The sequence below is a fragment of the Hypanus sabinus genome (assembly GCF_030144855.1).
Source record: "Hypanus sabinus isolate sHypSab1 chromosome X1 unlocalized genomic scaffold, sHypSab1.hap1 SUPER_X1_unloc_3, whole genome shotgun sequence".
NCBI classification, from domain to species: Eukaryota; Metazoa; Chordata; class Chondrichthyes; order Myliobatiformes; family Dasyatidae; genus Hypanus; species Hypanus sabinus.
The window spans coordinates 58,288-73,648 of NW_026778972.1; the positions used below are offsets into that span (position 1 = coordinate 58,288).

Sequence of the window (15,361 nt, forward strand, 5' to 3'; positions counted from 1 at the left end):
ACCAAATAATTTTCCACGCTTGTCCAAGAAATATTCTGTATGAATACAACGGATTTTTTTTTACTTGTGAGTGATGGAAATACAAAAACTCTTCATAAAGATGTGCAATACAAAAATTCCAATAAGACACTCAGGAATGTTTCTCACGACTCTTTGAATGAGTAGAAATTGCCACTGCACTCATTATAAATGTATAATCTATGGTCAGTCAGTATTTATTCCTTTGATGAAAATCTCCTCAGAAGGATGTCTGCAGCTAGTCCAGGAGTTAGATCACCATTGATGACTTTATCTTGTAAACTGGGAATTTAATTCTTGACAGCTGGTGATTACAGAAGCGCTCAGTGATATCCACTGGGATCATGTTTCACATCCACGCCTTTTGCTGATTTTGTCTTTTTATTTGTAAGTCACCACTCGCAACCACTGTCTTGTGGAATTCTGTTTTCTCCCAGAGTTCAGCAAACCCTTCTCCGTACTTTGAAGACACACGCATCACCTAAAAAAGAAAACTTGGCTCACAAATGGATTGTTCTTGTAGACAGCTATGTGAATGAAAAAAAAAACAAGTTTCTGGAAAGTGTGAACATTTGTGAATGTTTAATTTGACAGCATCTCAAATAAAGAAACATTCAAATAATTACTTAATGTTACCAACTGTAAATCCAAATCCATACGATCATGTAAATACTGAAATATCACGACATTGCGGGTTGGAAAATACAAGTTTTATGATACAGTAATATTTTCAAATTAAACTAATCTTCATCTATGGTAGTGAAATAAAAGAGGACACTTGAAGCATGGGGTGATACTAAAAGAGGATGAAGATTCAGGAATTACAAATAATGTGTAACATTCAACCTATCTTGGTCTACACTCCATCTTAGACACTCCCTCATTCTTTCCACATCTGTTTCCTCTTCTCTAGAACTTATACTGCTGCCTTGTCAAGTACTTGCAATATTATGTATTTTTATTTCAGATTTCTTAACATTGAGTCTTTTACCTGTCTGTTCCTAGACTACAATACTGGTCTCTACAAAAACATTTAGACAATAGACAATAGGTGCAGAAGTAGACCATTCGGCCCTTCGAGCCTGCACCACCGTTGTGAGATCATGGCTGACCATCTACTATCAATACCTGGTTCCTGCCTTGTCCCCATATCCCTTGATTCCCCTATCCATAAGATACCTATCTAGCTCCTTCTTGAAAGCATCCAGAGAATTGGCCTCCACTGCCTTCCGAGGCAGTGCATTCCAGACCCCCACAACTCTCTGGGAGAAGTTTTTCTTTAACTCTGTCCGAAATGACTTACCCCTTATTCTCAAACCATGCCCTCTGGTACTGGACTCTCCCATTTTCTTGACTATTTTACAATTTCTCTTTAAATTTCTGTAAATCATTAGTCTTGTCATCCTACTAGGTTGGATGTGATGAACTTTTTTCCATGTTGATATTAATAATTAATGGATTATTTATTCTCTCATTGTGTTTATATTATGAACTCTGCAGGTGTCTCCCTTGCCTTTGTGGGGTAACTACATGTGATTTTATAGATGTACTCTGCTGCCTAGAAAAACAGAGGACTGTTAAAAAATTGGGCTTGTAACTCTAAAATTCCGTGAGTGGAAAGGGAGTATTCTCTGCTATAACCCTTCACTGGCTTCTCGGCTATTAAAACAGGAGACAAAGATATATTTCTGTAGAATTTCCACATTCAATGTTAGGTCCATGAGCAGAAAGAGGTTTTTGATGTTCATTGGATATTTAAATGTGGGTTTGCCTGATGAATAGATACAGAGTGATTCGGCTTTACTAAGTGAAGTACGTATTAAGCCGAGGATAGTATTTTATGATGCAGCACACAACCTATTGCCTGCACCCTCATTCTTACAAATTATTGAAGGCTAATAAACTGTACTTGTCCAACTGAAATAAGAATAAAGAAATAGGAAACAAAAATGTCTTAGTCATCACATTTTTTTTTTCATTTCATAGACCTTACTGGGTTGATATTGGAAGCTTTGAAAATAAATGAACAACCCATTAGTCTGACTTTATGTATAAAGCAGCAATTTAGGGCCCAGACAAGTCATTTGAGTTAATCAAGAGTAAAAATGACGTTGTTAGAACAAAACGCAGATTTTGTTTTTGCCAACATTAACGTGTAGTGAATCCATGATCAAATTACAAAATGTACAAGCGTTCAAAAAGAACAGACCGAAATGGATTACACTCGGTGGCCACTTTATTAGGTACAGGAGATCAACACGGTGTGGTTTTCTGCTGCTACAGGTTCAATGTGTTGTGTGTTGAGAGGTTGAAATGCATGGACCTGAGTCCATCACCTTCCTGTCAGCTTGAACCAAAATGGCCGTTCACCTTTGACCTCTCAGTGACAAGGCAGTTTTGCCTACAGAACTATTGCTAATTGGATGTTCTTTATTTTTCGCACCATTCTCTGTAAACTCTAGAGACTGAAAATTCCAGATCACCAGTTTCGGAGATACTCGAACCATCCCATCAGGCACCAACAATCATTACACGATCAAAGTCACTGTGATCACACGTCAGACCCCACTTGGAGTCCTGTGCTCAGATCTGGTCGCCTCACTACAGGAAGGATGTGGAAGCCATAGAAAGGGTGCAGAGGAGATTTACAAGGATGTTGCCTGGATTGGGGAGCAACATAGGTTGAGTATAATAGGTTAAGTAAACTCAGCCTTTTCTCCTCGGAGCGACGGAGGATGAGAGGTGACCTGATAGAGGTGTACAAGGTGATGAGAGGTATTGATTGTGTGGATAGTCAGAGGGCTGAAATGGCTGCCACAAGAGGACGCACGTTTAAGGTGCTGGGGAGTAGGCACAGAGGAGATGTTGGGGGTAAGTTTTTTACTCAGAGAGAGGTGAGTGCGTGGAATGGGCTGCCGGCAACAGCAGTGGAGGCGGATATGATAGGATCTTTTAAGAGACTTTTCGATAGGTAGATGGAGCTTAGAAAAATAGAGGGCCATGGGTAACCTAAGGTAATTTCTAAGGTAAGGACAGCTTTGTCGGCTGAAGGGCCTGTATTGCGCTGTAGATTTTCTATGTGTCAATGTTCCCACCGCTGTCTGTCCCTCCCTCAACCACATAGGTAATATATCATCAACACGCTACCTACTGGGGAGGCAAAAGAACTGATGCGACATTACAGTGGTTTGCAAACTTTAAATATATTTAATATGTTTAGGAAAGTGATACATTTACAAAAAGCAGGAGGTTAAATTTACAAGATGCAGTAGATTAGTAAGTTATAAAACGATTTCTTCTCAAACTTAAGCAACGTCGTATCACGTCCAAGACGGAAGAGGCTGGAGCGTAATTGGACGGGGGCATCAGTGCACTGTAGAGGCGTTGCGTCGTTTATGGCTGAAGCGGTTTTCCTGCAGATCTATCAAAGTATGTATAGTACTGTGCCAAAGTCTTAGGGGCGCGCGCACACACACACACACACACACACACATGTATACACATACATTTATCTATATATATATATATATATATATATAGATAGGGTGCCAAAGACTTTTGCACAGTGCTGTAGTAATTTTATGGATTACACTGTACTGCTGCTGCAAAAAAATACAAATTTCATGATGTATGTGAGTGATGATGAACCTGATTCTGACGTGGGTCTCTAATGTGGACTGGGAGTGGAGGAATCATGGTTGGAAAAATGGGAAGGGAGAGGGTAAGGGAGAGGGAAGCACCAAAGAGACATCTGGAATGATCAATAAATCGATTGTTTGGAATCAAATGGCCTTGCCCGGTGTCTCAGGGCCGGGTGTGTCTGCACCACTGGCACTCCCCCTCTGCCACTGTCCCTCACCCCTCCCACGGTGCCCCACCCTCACCACTCCCAGCATTCTTTGCTCCTGTCAGATTTACAAACTCCCTCTCCGCTCCATGTTGGCAAATACAGTGCTGTGTGCAAAAGTCCTGGGCACCCGAGCTCGATAGATATGTAACGCTCGGCTCGATCAACTCACGTCCGTCTTGGGGAACCGCAGTAGGGCCGACCAAACTGTGAACTCACGTCTGCGTAGATGCTGTGTAATGCACCCCGATACAAGCCCACACTGTAAAATATCAGAGCAGACAATACACAATGTACGATTACGTGATGACACTTTCTAACTCTTTTTGGTGGTGTGGTTAGTAGAAACAGATAAAACACAGGCGCCACTCAGTAAGTTCATCAGTTTTGTGCACAAAATTAAGTCATTGGAGCTCACAACTCCCCGATCCATCCATAAACAACATCCGAACCGTCGAATTCTGGTATCCGCCGCCCCGAGACTGACGACTGCTCCCGCATTCGTCCGTCCTCTTCACTCGCCTCGCCGAAATCTCGGTTCCCACCATACAAGGTAACATAACAAGTCCTTCATTAATTAGTCCCCCCCCCCCTTATCTATAGTTATAATCCAAACATCACCGCTATAATCATTACCTCATCAGTTATATATAAATCTAAGAACTTTGCATGCAACTGTATACAACACCATGTACAACCTTGGGATTTATTTTGTCACAGGCATTTACAAAATAAAATAAATACAATCGAATTTATGAAAAACTACACATAAACAAAGATTGACAAACAATTAATGCACAAAAAAGACAAATGATGCAAATAAAAATAAATAATACTGAGAGTATCTGTTATAGAAAGTGAGTCTGTAGATCGTGGAATCTAGAGTTGGGGAGAGTGAAGTGACCCACGACAGTTCAGGAGCCTGATGGTTGAGGGGTAATACCTGTTCCTGAACCTGGTGGTGTGGGACCTGAGGCTCCTGTACCTCCTTCCTGATGGTTGAGGGGTAATAACTGTTTCTGAACCTGGTGGTGTTGGGCCTGAGGCTCCTGTACCTCCTTCCTGATGGTTGAGGGGTAATAACTGTTCCTGAACCTGGTGGTGTGGGGCCTGAGGCTCCTGTACCTCCTTCCTGATGGTTGAGGGGTAATAACTGTTTCTGAACCTGGTGGTGTTGGGCCTGAGGCTCCTGTACCTCCTTCATGATGGTTGAGGGGTAATAATTGTTCCTGAACCTGGTGGTGTGGGTCCTGAGGCTCCTGTACCTCCTTCCTGATGGTTGAGGGGTAATAACTGTTCCTGAACCTGGTGGTGTGGGACCTGAGGCTCCTATACCTCCTTCCTGATGGTTGAGGGGTAATAACTGTTCCTGAACCTGGTGGTGTGGGACCTGAGGCTCCTGTACCTCCTTCCTGATGGTTGAGGGCAGGGGTGCAGTGCTAATTTTTTCTGGGTGCCAGAGCTGACAAAATGCTTGCCATTTCCTATATCCTCACTCCTGGTGGTTAACCTTTAGGGTATCCTGCACGAAGACCCCCAAGTCCCTTCGCACTTCCGATTTTTGAATTTTCTCCCCATCTAAATAATAATCTGCCAGATTGTTTCTTCTTCCAAAATGTACAACCATACATTTCTGAACATTGTATCTCATCTGCCATTTCTTTGTCCACTCTCCTAAACTGATTAAGTCTCTCTGTAACCTTTCCGTTTCTTCAACACTTCCTGCTCCTCCACCTATCTTGGTGTCAGCCACAAATTTAGCCACATAACCATTTAATCCATAATCTAAATCATTGATATACAATGTAAAAAGAAGCGGCCCCAACACCGACCCCTGCGGAACACCACTAGTAACCGGCAAGCAACCACAGATGTAGCTTTACTAATACGACTGAGTCAGAGCAGACAGCAGGGCCCACAGCACTTAGCGGTGTTCCTAAGCAGGTACAGTATAAAAATAACAGAAAGAAAGCAGATAAGTGTTTTACACTTTTAGCCACCTAAGCTGGAACCAAGTAATCAAGTATGAAAAAAGAACGTCTGATGAACTATTGCTAAAGCCACGAATATTGCTGAATATTAGTATCAAAAGCGGTAGGTTGGCAACTCTGCCTCGTACCGTTTCTCTCGCAGAAATGGTTGGACAGGAAGTGTACCTGTGTGTCGATACTCATAATATCCTCACACGTCGGGTATTAAATGGTTAGACCAATACAGATCCTGTTTAATCTTTAAATATATTGTTACGAATGTGGAGCAACTCTGAGGAGCCAAAGGGTGCAAAGTCGCCCCCCCCCCCCTTTTTGAGAATCGCAAGATCGCTATTATTTCGCGTCTGAGACCCAGGAAATGAGAGAGATACACAGCATGTCAGGAAATCAGAGAGAGATACACAGAATACACAAACAGGTGGAATGTCTCCTAACAAAAGCGGAACAGAACCAATAATAACGGCCATTGTCTCTTGGAGACGGAATTGTACTGTACTATTCATTGAAACCCTTCAGGGGACGACCAGAGTGGTCTGGTTGAGGGATTGCATCATCCCAACCTGACTGACATCTGAGACCCCGTGAGTGAGGATAAAAGTCGGGTCTGGGGCACAACCCTCAGACGCACCAGGAGAAACGCTAGAAATCCAGTGACAGCGTTTTATAGCGAAGCCGGTGAGATCTCGTGTGTGTCCTCCCTTGCCTGGGTGGCGGGCTCATCAGGGAAGAACGGTTTAGCTAAAGCAGAGGTCACAATTGAACGGCCACAACAACGAGACACCGACGGATCGAAATCATAAAGGAAGGTTGGCAAAAACAATAGCGGTAACTGTTCCCATTCTTCTATCTCTCTCTCTCTGACAATTGCAACACAGCGACAAACAAACAACGGCTGCAGCCCGGATGAACTGAAATGAACTTTAGATTTCCATCGAACAATTCACTATCCCCTAGACAACGATAGAGCTTATTTCTTATTGATTATTATTATACCCGCACTTTTAGGTTTAGTATTGACAACGTATATTATCTGTATGTTTGCATTGATGTTATTTTTGTGTATTTTTATTAATAAATACTGTTAAAAATAGTATCATCAGACTCCAACGGACACTTCTATCTTTGCTGGTAAGTAACCCAGTTACGGGGTTCGTAACAATGTAAAATATTAAAGAAGCTTGAATCTTTACATTAATTATTATTGTATCTATACAAATGGAAACACTGCAACACTGTGTGTCAGACAGAGTGGTCAGCAGCACTGGGGCTCCACGGGGACTGTCCTGTCTCCCTTTCTCTTCACCATCTACACCTCGGACTTCAACTACTGCACAGAGTCTTGCCATCTTCAGAAGCTTTCTGATGACTCTGCCATAGTTGGATGCATCAGTAACAGAGATGAGGCTGAGTACAGGGCTACGGTGGGAAACTTTGTCACATGGTGAGAGCAGAATCATCTGCAGCTTAACGTGGAAAAGACTAAGGAGCTGGTGGTGGACCTGAGGAGGGCTAAGGCACCGGTGACCCCTGTTTCCATCCAAGGGGTCAGTGTGGACATGGTGGAGGATTACAAATACCTGGGGATACGAATGGACAATAAACTGGACTGGTCAAAGAACACTGAGGCTGTCTACAAGAAGGGTCAGAGCCGTCTCTACTTCCTGACACAACTGTATTTCTAAGCTACACTGACTGTACTGTTGTTTAACTTACTGTACTACAATTTGCACACGGAGACATAACGTAAAGGTTTTTACTCCTCGTGTACGTGAAGGATGTAAGAAATTGTCAATTCAGTTCAATCAAGTTCATTTCGGCCTCTCACTGGGTCTTCCTGCGTCTGTTCGCTCCGCCGTCGCAGTTGTTCCCGTGACCCTGCCCCGCACACTATTTCTGTTCATTTCCATCTCGGGAACTGAACCCTGTCATACCCCCGAGGGAGCCTGTAAAATGCATGGAATCCTGTGAGGATCACAGAGTCATTGGGCGGTGAATCTGTGGAACTCGTTGCCACAAGACGGCTGCGAAGGCCAGGTCTTAAAGCGGAGGATGGTAGGCTCTTGATTAGTCAGGGTGTCAAATGAAATGGGAGAAAGGACTTGAGAGGGTAATAAATCAGCCATGATGGAATGGTGGAACAGACTCGGCCTCATTCTGCTCCTATGTCTTAGTGTCTTACTGAGGCCAAGAAGTTCATGAAGTCTACTGCAGTTTCTTGTATTTTCTAAAATTTTGTCATTTTAAAATGAATTTTATAAGCAAGCACGGGGTATGGCTCAATGGTAAGAGTATTTGAGTACAGATAAATAGCCAAAAAGTCATTCACAGTTTATAAACAGGCCTTTCAGCCTAGTCCTGTCGACCAGCACCTGGGACTGTAGCCATCCATACCCCTCCCATCCATAGACTTATCCAAACTTAACTTTAATATAGCAATCTGACCCAAATTTACCTCATCGCGATCCTGATGTTGGGCCTCTGCTTGGCCACATTCACAGACCTCTTTATGAACCTGGTCACAAGCCCCTTCTTCCATCTCAGGCTGATGATGGAGTTCCTGGAGGGGCTGGTCTTGGAACTCCTTCTGGAGCAGCCCCTGGGCCGGTAACCATCCTTGGTCTTGGGCCTCTCGCAGGCTCTGGTCTTGGGCCTCTGGCAGGCTCTGGTCTTGGGCCTCTCGCAGGCTCTGGTCTTGGGTCTCTCGCAGGCTCTGGTCTTGGGCCTCTCGCAGGCTCTGGTCTTGGGCCTCTGCTCGAGCCTGAGGCTGGTGACAGGTCTCTGGTTGGAATTGGAGATCTTGGAGACCCCGATAAAATCTGGGAGCTGGTTTCGGAAGACGTCTGGTGGTTTGGACTCTCTTCCTCGACTGCCTGGGCCCCAGAGTGAGCTTCCAGCTCTTGGATAGTTGCCTCCGGCTGGTTCTCCGCTCCGCTCCCAGCAGTCCCGCCTTGTACTTCAGCAGCGATCTCCGAGGGAACCTCCGCCTGCAGCTGCCTCTGGTCGGGTTCTCCCTGCTCTGCTGGGGCTCGGTTCCGGAGCGGCGAGCCGTGTTCTGAGCTGTCGGCGTTCTGTTCGGAAGCCCGCTCCTGCTCGGCATCTGCTCTGCCTGGAGACAACTCAGAGCTGGGGCCCACATTCTCCTCCCCGCTGCCTGCGGCCTGGCTTGGGCTAGGGACAACCTCTAGCACTTGGCTGGTCTGAGGGAGAGAGAGGAAAGCAACTTTGAAAACAGCTGGCATTTTAAAACACTCAGTAAAAAAAATCTTGGCAGTCAGTGTCAGACGAACGTCCTGAACTTGTGACGCTCAGAACACCACAGTTTCGCCTCAGACTGAGAAGAAGCCACGACAATGGCACCAGTGACAGGAACACGATAGAGTCAAAGATTTATTCCCACGGTACTATAGAACGACGTCACACTAATAATGCCATTCCCGACACCGGAACAGGTCGGTGAGCAGCCGGCCCAGGGAGAGGGGACCATTTAATGTGGTGAGACATGAGAAGCCCCAGCGCTACTCCCCTCTCAGACAGATGATAAAGACGGATTTATTAGAGGCAATCAAATAATGGAAGGTGGGTCAGGCGAAACTGCTTTCAGCAGCAGGAGGGTCGGTAACTGGAGGAAACAGATTTAGGATCATTCTCAAGTTGTCACAAATCTCTTCCCTTTGGTTACTGAGATCCCAGTTCCTGGGTTTCTGCTCAGGACTCTTGTTCAGCCTAGGCCTGGGTCAGAGGGGCAATGAACTCATTTCTTTTTTAACATAGCCAGTTGTGATTTAGAATTTACTGTCTTAAGGAGTAATAACAAAAGTCACGATAAGAACTTTCTAAAGAGATAGGGATATTTCCCCTTCCAGATTGTACTCCTCCCCCCACCTTATTCTGGCTTCCTTCCCCTTCCTTTCCAGTCCTAACGAAGGGTGTCGGCCCAAAATATCTTTATTCCTCTCCGTAGAGGTAGCTCGGCCTGCCGAGTTCCACCAGCATTGTGTGTGTGTCATTTTAGATGTTCTCCTAAAGGGTAAACGCTACAGGGGAACTGGACTGTCATGTGTGGTTAACGGTGTGGTGGGATGGAGATACATCTCTACCAAAGGAGGTGTCAGGCACTGCTTCCCTCTGCTCGCCTGCAGGTCACCCTTGGGCAAGGTGTAGCACCTGCTTAGCCCCTGATCAGGGTCACGAGAAACCATGGGAGCAGGTGGTGGACGGTCGTACAGCAGCCGGTGCAGATCACAAGTCCTGGTGATGCGACCACCGACACCAGGCAGACAATCTCTGAAGAGTATTGATAATGGCTGGGGTCACCCGTCATGTGAAGACACTGCCCCAGAAGAGGTTTCACACTGCTCACTGTGCCAAAGACCATGATAATGGTGAAAGGTGGAGTAAAGGAAAATGAGAAAGGGGGGGAGAGGGGGAGTTTTGCTTGTTTTTTCTTTCCACTCTTTTCTATAAGTGTGTACCTCAGATAAATACTATGTGGAGATTAGTGACATATATGATTATATGATATATATGTACAATGTTTGAAATACATCTTATGGAAATGTTTGTTTGATGATGAACTTCAGTAAAAAAATAAATTACAAAAAAGGAATATAATGTGCATAATATATACCAGCATAGATTGACAAGGTAGATAGCGTAACAAAATGTGGTTTATAGTGTTTACAGTCCAGTACAGTGACAGGGTAATAGTTAGAGGGGTGGGGGGAATAACTAGAACGGTCGATCAGATTAACTGCCTAAGGGGAAAAAGATCTTTTGAGATGGCATGAAGTTTTTTGTTTTCGTAACTCCAAGGTGCTTTCCCAAAGGGAGCTTTTGGAAAAGTGAGTTGGTAGGGTGGGTACACTCTGCAATGATTATTCCTGCCCACTTCTTTATTCTGAACACATTCATCGGCTTCCCCTTCTGGGGGGAGAAAGTCCCTCCCCCTTCCCTCTTCTTCTGTCTCCCAGTGTGGCCTCTCACCTCTTCTCACCTGCCTATCACCTTCCCCCGGGCACCCCTCCTCCTTCCCTTTCTCCCACAGTCCACTCTCCTCTCCTATCAGATTCCTTCCTCTCCAGCCCTTTACCTCTCCCATCCATCACCTCCCCCTGGTGTCCCTCCTCCTTCCCTTTCTCCCACGGTCCACTCTCCTCTCCGATCAGATTCCTTCCTCTCCAGCCCTTTACCTCTCCCACCCATCACCTCCCCCTGGTGTCCCTCCTCCTTCCCTTTCTCCCACGGTCCACTCTCCTCTCCTGTCAGATTCCTTCCTCTCCACCCCTTTACCTTCCCCACCCATCACCTCCCCCTGGTGTCCCTCCTCCTTCCCTTTCTCCCACGGTCCACTCTCCTCTCCGATCAGATTCCTTCCTCTCCAGCCCTTTACCTTTTCCACTCATCACCTCCCCCTGGTGTCCCTCCTCCTTCCCTTTCTCCCACGGTCCACTCTCCTCTCCTGTCAGATTCCTCCCTCTCCAGCCCTTTACCTTTCCCACTCATCACCTCCCCCTGGTGTCCCTCCTCCTTCCCTTTCTCCCACGGTCCACTCCCCTCTCCTGTCAGATTCCTCCCTCTCCAGCCCTTTACCTTTCCCACCCATCACCTCCCCCTGGTGTCCCTCCTCCTCCCCTTTCTCCCACGGTCCACTCTCCTCTCCTATCAGATTCCTTCCTCTCCAGCCCTTTACCTTTACCACCCATCACCTGCCCCGGTGTCCCTCCTCCTTCCCTTTCTCCCACAGTCCACTCTCCTCTCCGATCAGATTCCTCCCTCTCCAGCCCTTTACCTTTCCCACCCATCGCCTCCCCCTGGTGTCCCTCCTCCTTCCCTCTCTCCCACGGTCCACTCTCCTCTCCGATCAGATCCTTTCCTCTCCAGCCCTTTACCTTTCCCACCTATCACCTCCCCCTGGTGTCCTTCCTCCTTCTCTTTCTCCCACGGTCCACTCTCCTCTCCTATCAGATTCCTTTCTCTCCAGCCCTTTACCTTTCCCACTCATCACCTCCCCCTGGTGTCCCTCCTCTTTCCCTTTCTCCCACGGTCCACTCCCCTCTCCTGTCAGATTCCTCCCTCTCCAGCCCTTTACCTTTCCCACCATCACCTCCCCCTGGTGTCCCTCCTCCTTCCCTTTCTCTCATGGTCCACTCTTATCAGATTCCTTCCTCTCCAGCCCTTCACCTCTCCCACCCATCACCTCCCCCTGGTGTCCCTCCTCCTTCCCTTTCTCCCACGGTCCACTCTCCTCTCCGATCAGATTCCTTCCTCTCCACCCCTTTACCTTTCCCACTCATCACCTCCCCCTGGTGTCCCTCCTCCTTCCCTTTCTCCCATGGTCCACTCTCCTCTCCGATCAGATTCCTTCCTCTCCAGCCCTTTACCTCTCCCACCCGTCACCTCCCCCTGGTGTCCCTCCTCCTTCCCTTTCTCCCACGGTCCACTCTCCTCTCCGATCAGATTCCTCCCTCTCCAGCCCTTTACCTTTCCCACCCATCACCTCCCCCTGGTGTCCCTCCTCCTTCCCTTTCTCCCACGGTCCACTCTCCTCTCCGATCAGATTCCTCCCTCTCCAGCCCTTTACCTCTGCCACCCACCTGGCTTCACCCATCACCTTCCAGCTAGCCTTCTTCCCCTCCCCCCCCCCCCACCTTTCTATTCTGACATCTTCTCTTTTCCTTTCCAGTCCTGAAGAAGGGTCTCGGCCCAAAATGGCAACTGTTTGTTCATTTCCATAAGACCATAAGATATAGGAGCAGAATTAGGCCATTTGGCCCATGAAAGCTGCTTTGCCATTTGATGATGACTGATCCCTTCCCATCTCAGCCTCAGTCTCCTCCCTTCTCCCCATAACCCCTCATGCCCTGACTAATCAAGGGCCTATCAGCCTCTGCCTTAAGTATACCCGATGACTTAGCCTCCACTCCCATCTGCGGCAATGAATTCCAGATTCACTACCCTCTGGCTAAAGAAATCCCTCCTCATCTCTGTTCTAAATGGGCGCCCCTGGTTTCCATAGGTGCTGCCTGGCCTGCTGAGTTCCTCCAGCACTTTGTGTGTGCAGCTGAATTTGAGAGCAGGATACTCATTAATTATCGCTGCCCAACGTGGCACCCCTCGGCCTTTGTCACCTGTACTCCTGCGACCGGCTGATGTTAAGCAGCCGTTCGTTCGTTCGCTGCCTCTCTTCCTCCATAACTTTCCGCCGGTCACAAGCTGCGAGGTTAATCATGCAGAGTGTATCATAAAGAAGACTGTCCTTCACCTCTTGATCGAGCTTGGAGTCAGTCGTAAGGCTCGGGGATTGGTTAACCTGAAACGTTAAAAATTAAAAATTAATAGTGCTGCCCAGAAAGATCTACAGTCTACAAATCAGTGAATTGAAATGAATCGAGGGCAGTGGAAGTAGGCAAACAAACTGCCTTTGTCCTTGCCCGTGCTGAAAGGAGGTGGAGGCGGCCATTTTGTGAGACTGTCCTTGCACCCCCTCCATTTTGTGAACTCTTCGATTATCTAATCAGAGTAACTGAATGTGGACGCAAGGATTTTCGGCTAACGACCGGCTAAACCCGGGATCACCCTCAGTCAAGCAGCTATTTATAATGTAAAGTGGCAGAATTGGAGAAGTAATCTGCACCCTCGTCAGGCTCAGTGCCTGGGTCGGCTAGTTTAACCGGTTTGAACCAGGCCGAGTTGAAAACAAACAAAGGCGCGGGTCTGGGGGCACAGACCATACAACAATGCTGGCTGGAGCCCTGGACCACTGCCATTAAGAAGGTGACCCAGGTAGGGTGCCACTTACCAGCCTAGTTTTGCACCCTATCGATGCCCCACTGTAACCTCCAACAGCTCCCCTCACTATCCACAACACCTCCGACCTTTGTGTCATCAGCAGATTTACTAACTCATCCCTCATCCAGGTCATTTGGCGGCCACCGGGAGGTGCCGTCTCTGGAGGTGCTGGTCTCCCAATCTGGGCCCGTCCAGGAGCAGACGCCCGGGCGAAATGTCGCCTCACCTGGTGAGGGAGGAGATCCAGGGGCAGGTTCGGCACTTCTCGCGGAGGCCACCCATTTTAATTCGACTTCCCATTCCCATTCCAACATGTTTGTCGACAGCCTCCTCTATCTACTGCCACAATGAGGCCACACTCAGGTTAGAGGAACAGCTCCTTATTCTGTCTGGACAGCCTCCAACCTGATGACATGTTACGTGAAACCAGCAGTAAGGGATGTGGAACGGAGTCAGGGAACTATTGTAGAACAACTAAGCTTATTAACACTCAAGCAGAAACATAGAAAATTTAGCAAGCGACTAAAAATGACGTTAACGGCGCTGTGCGCCAAACGGTTAAACTCAGGAACGATTCCTGACAGAGTCTTACTGGAGCACAGTCTCAGAATGTCAGTTCAGAAAGTTTCAAGGGGTTCACGGGGGAATCGAGAGGAGAGACTTTTAGTTTCAAAGTGTAGCGAAGGAACGATCTTGAAGACGTACACAACGCTGGAAGAACTCAGCAGGTCAGGCAGCATCCGTGAGAAAAGAGTAGCCAACGTTTCGGGCCGAGACCCTTCACCAGGAATGGGGGGGGGGGGAAGAGAGGGCCGAAGGCCAGTAATAGGGGAGGGGATAAGGGACGATCTTGAAGATGGAGATTCAAAATAGAGTGAAGAAGCGAGTCTCGCAGAGATACGCCAAAACGGCCACCGTACCTTTCCGAAGGCGATTCGGCAGACACTCACCGTACCTCGTGAACGCGATCTCACCAAGCGGCCACCGTACTTTACAGCGGAAGCCAGCGCACGATGCGCTCCGTGTCGAAGACTCCGCAAAAAGTGAGAATTTCACCACGTAACTGGCAGGAGAAGTCCCTCTTCCAGAACTGGTCACCACACTCCCGAGACTTTACAGGGGTCACCAAAGGGCGTGTCAAAAATCCACGTTTGGGTTACAGCGTTATCGACTGCCCACCCCGTTTTGGGCTCGATCGAAGCTTGCACTCTCCACTCTCACAGCGTCTCTCTCCGGAGCAATCTGCGCGGTTCCTTTCATACATGTGTGACACTACGAGAAACAAAGTCACAGATTCCCAGGACATCGCGTACCGGGCCAGGTGTTGAAACTAGCGTTCAGAACACACAGATTCCCAGGACATCACGCACTGTTCCAAGAATTGATACATAACAGTACATCACTCACCATGCCAGGTGTTAAAACTGGGATACAGAACACAGGTGTCGAAACCGGGGCTCCTCCGGCACCGGATGGATTTACAGTAGAATTTTTTAAAGACGTTTACTGAAATAATTACACTTCATTTATGCCAAATTTTCATTGATTCTATATCCTCTGGGACCCTCCCGAAAACTTTCTATGAGGCATCAATTTCATTAATTCTCAAAAAAGAAAAAGATTTATCTGAATGTGACTCTTACAGACCAATTTCCTTATTAAATGTGGATTCTGAAATTCTTCCTTAGCTAACAGGCTCGAGAATATTTTACCTAAG

At 47.1% G+C, this 15,361-nt stretch overlaps 1 protein-coding gene across 1 annotated transcript; it reads right to left on the reverse strand.

The window, feature by feature from the left end:
* Positions 1 to 307: 307 nt before the first annotated feature.
* On the reverse strand, positions 308 to 13,719 carry LOC132385642 (uncharacterized). The gene is made up of 5 exons (XM_059957827.1): positions 13,655 to 13,719; positions 12,984 to 13,165; positions 8,309 to 9,053; positions 4,038 to 4,127; positions 308 to 499 (listed from the first exon to the last, which is right to left on the reverse strand). Exons 3-5 carry the CDS (start codon positions 8,990 to 8,992, stop codon positions 368 to 370), a joined length of 906 nt encoding a protein of 301 aa, XP_059813810.1. The 5' UTR covers positions 8,993 to 9,053; positions 12,984 to 13,165; positions 13,655 to 13,719; the 3' UTR covers positions 308 to 367.
* Positions 13,720 to 15,361: the final 1,642 nt, after the last annotated feature.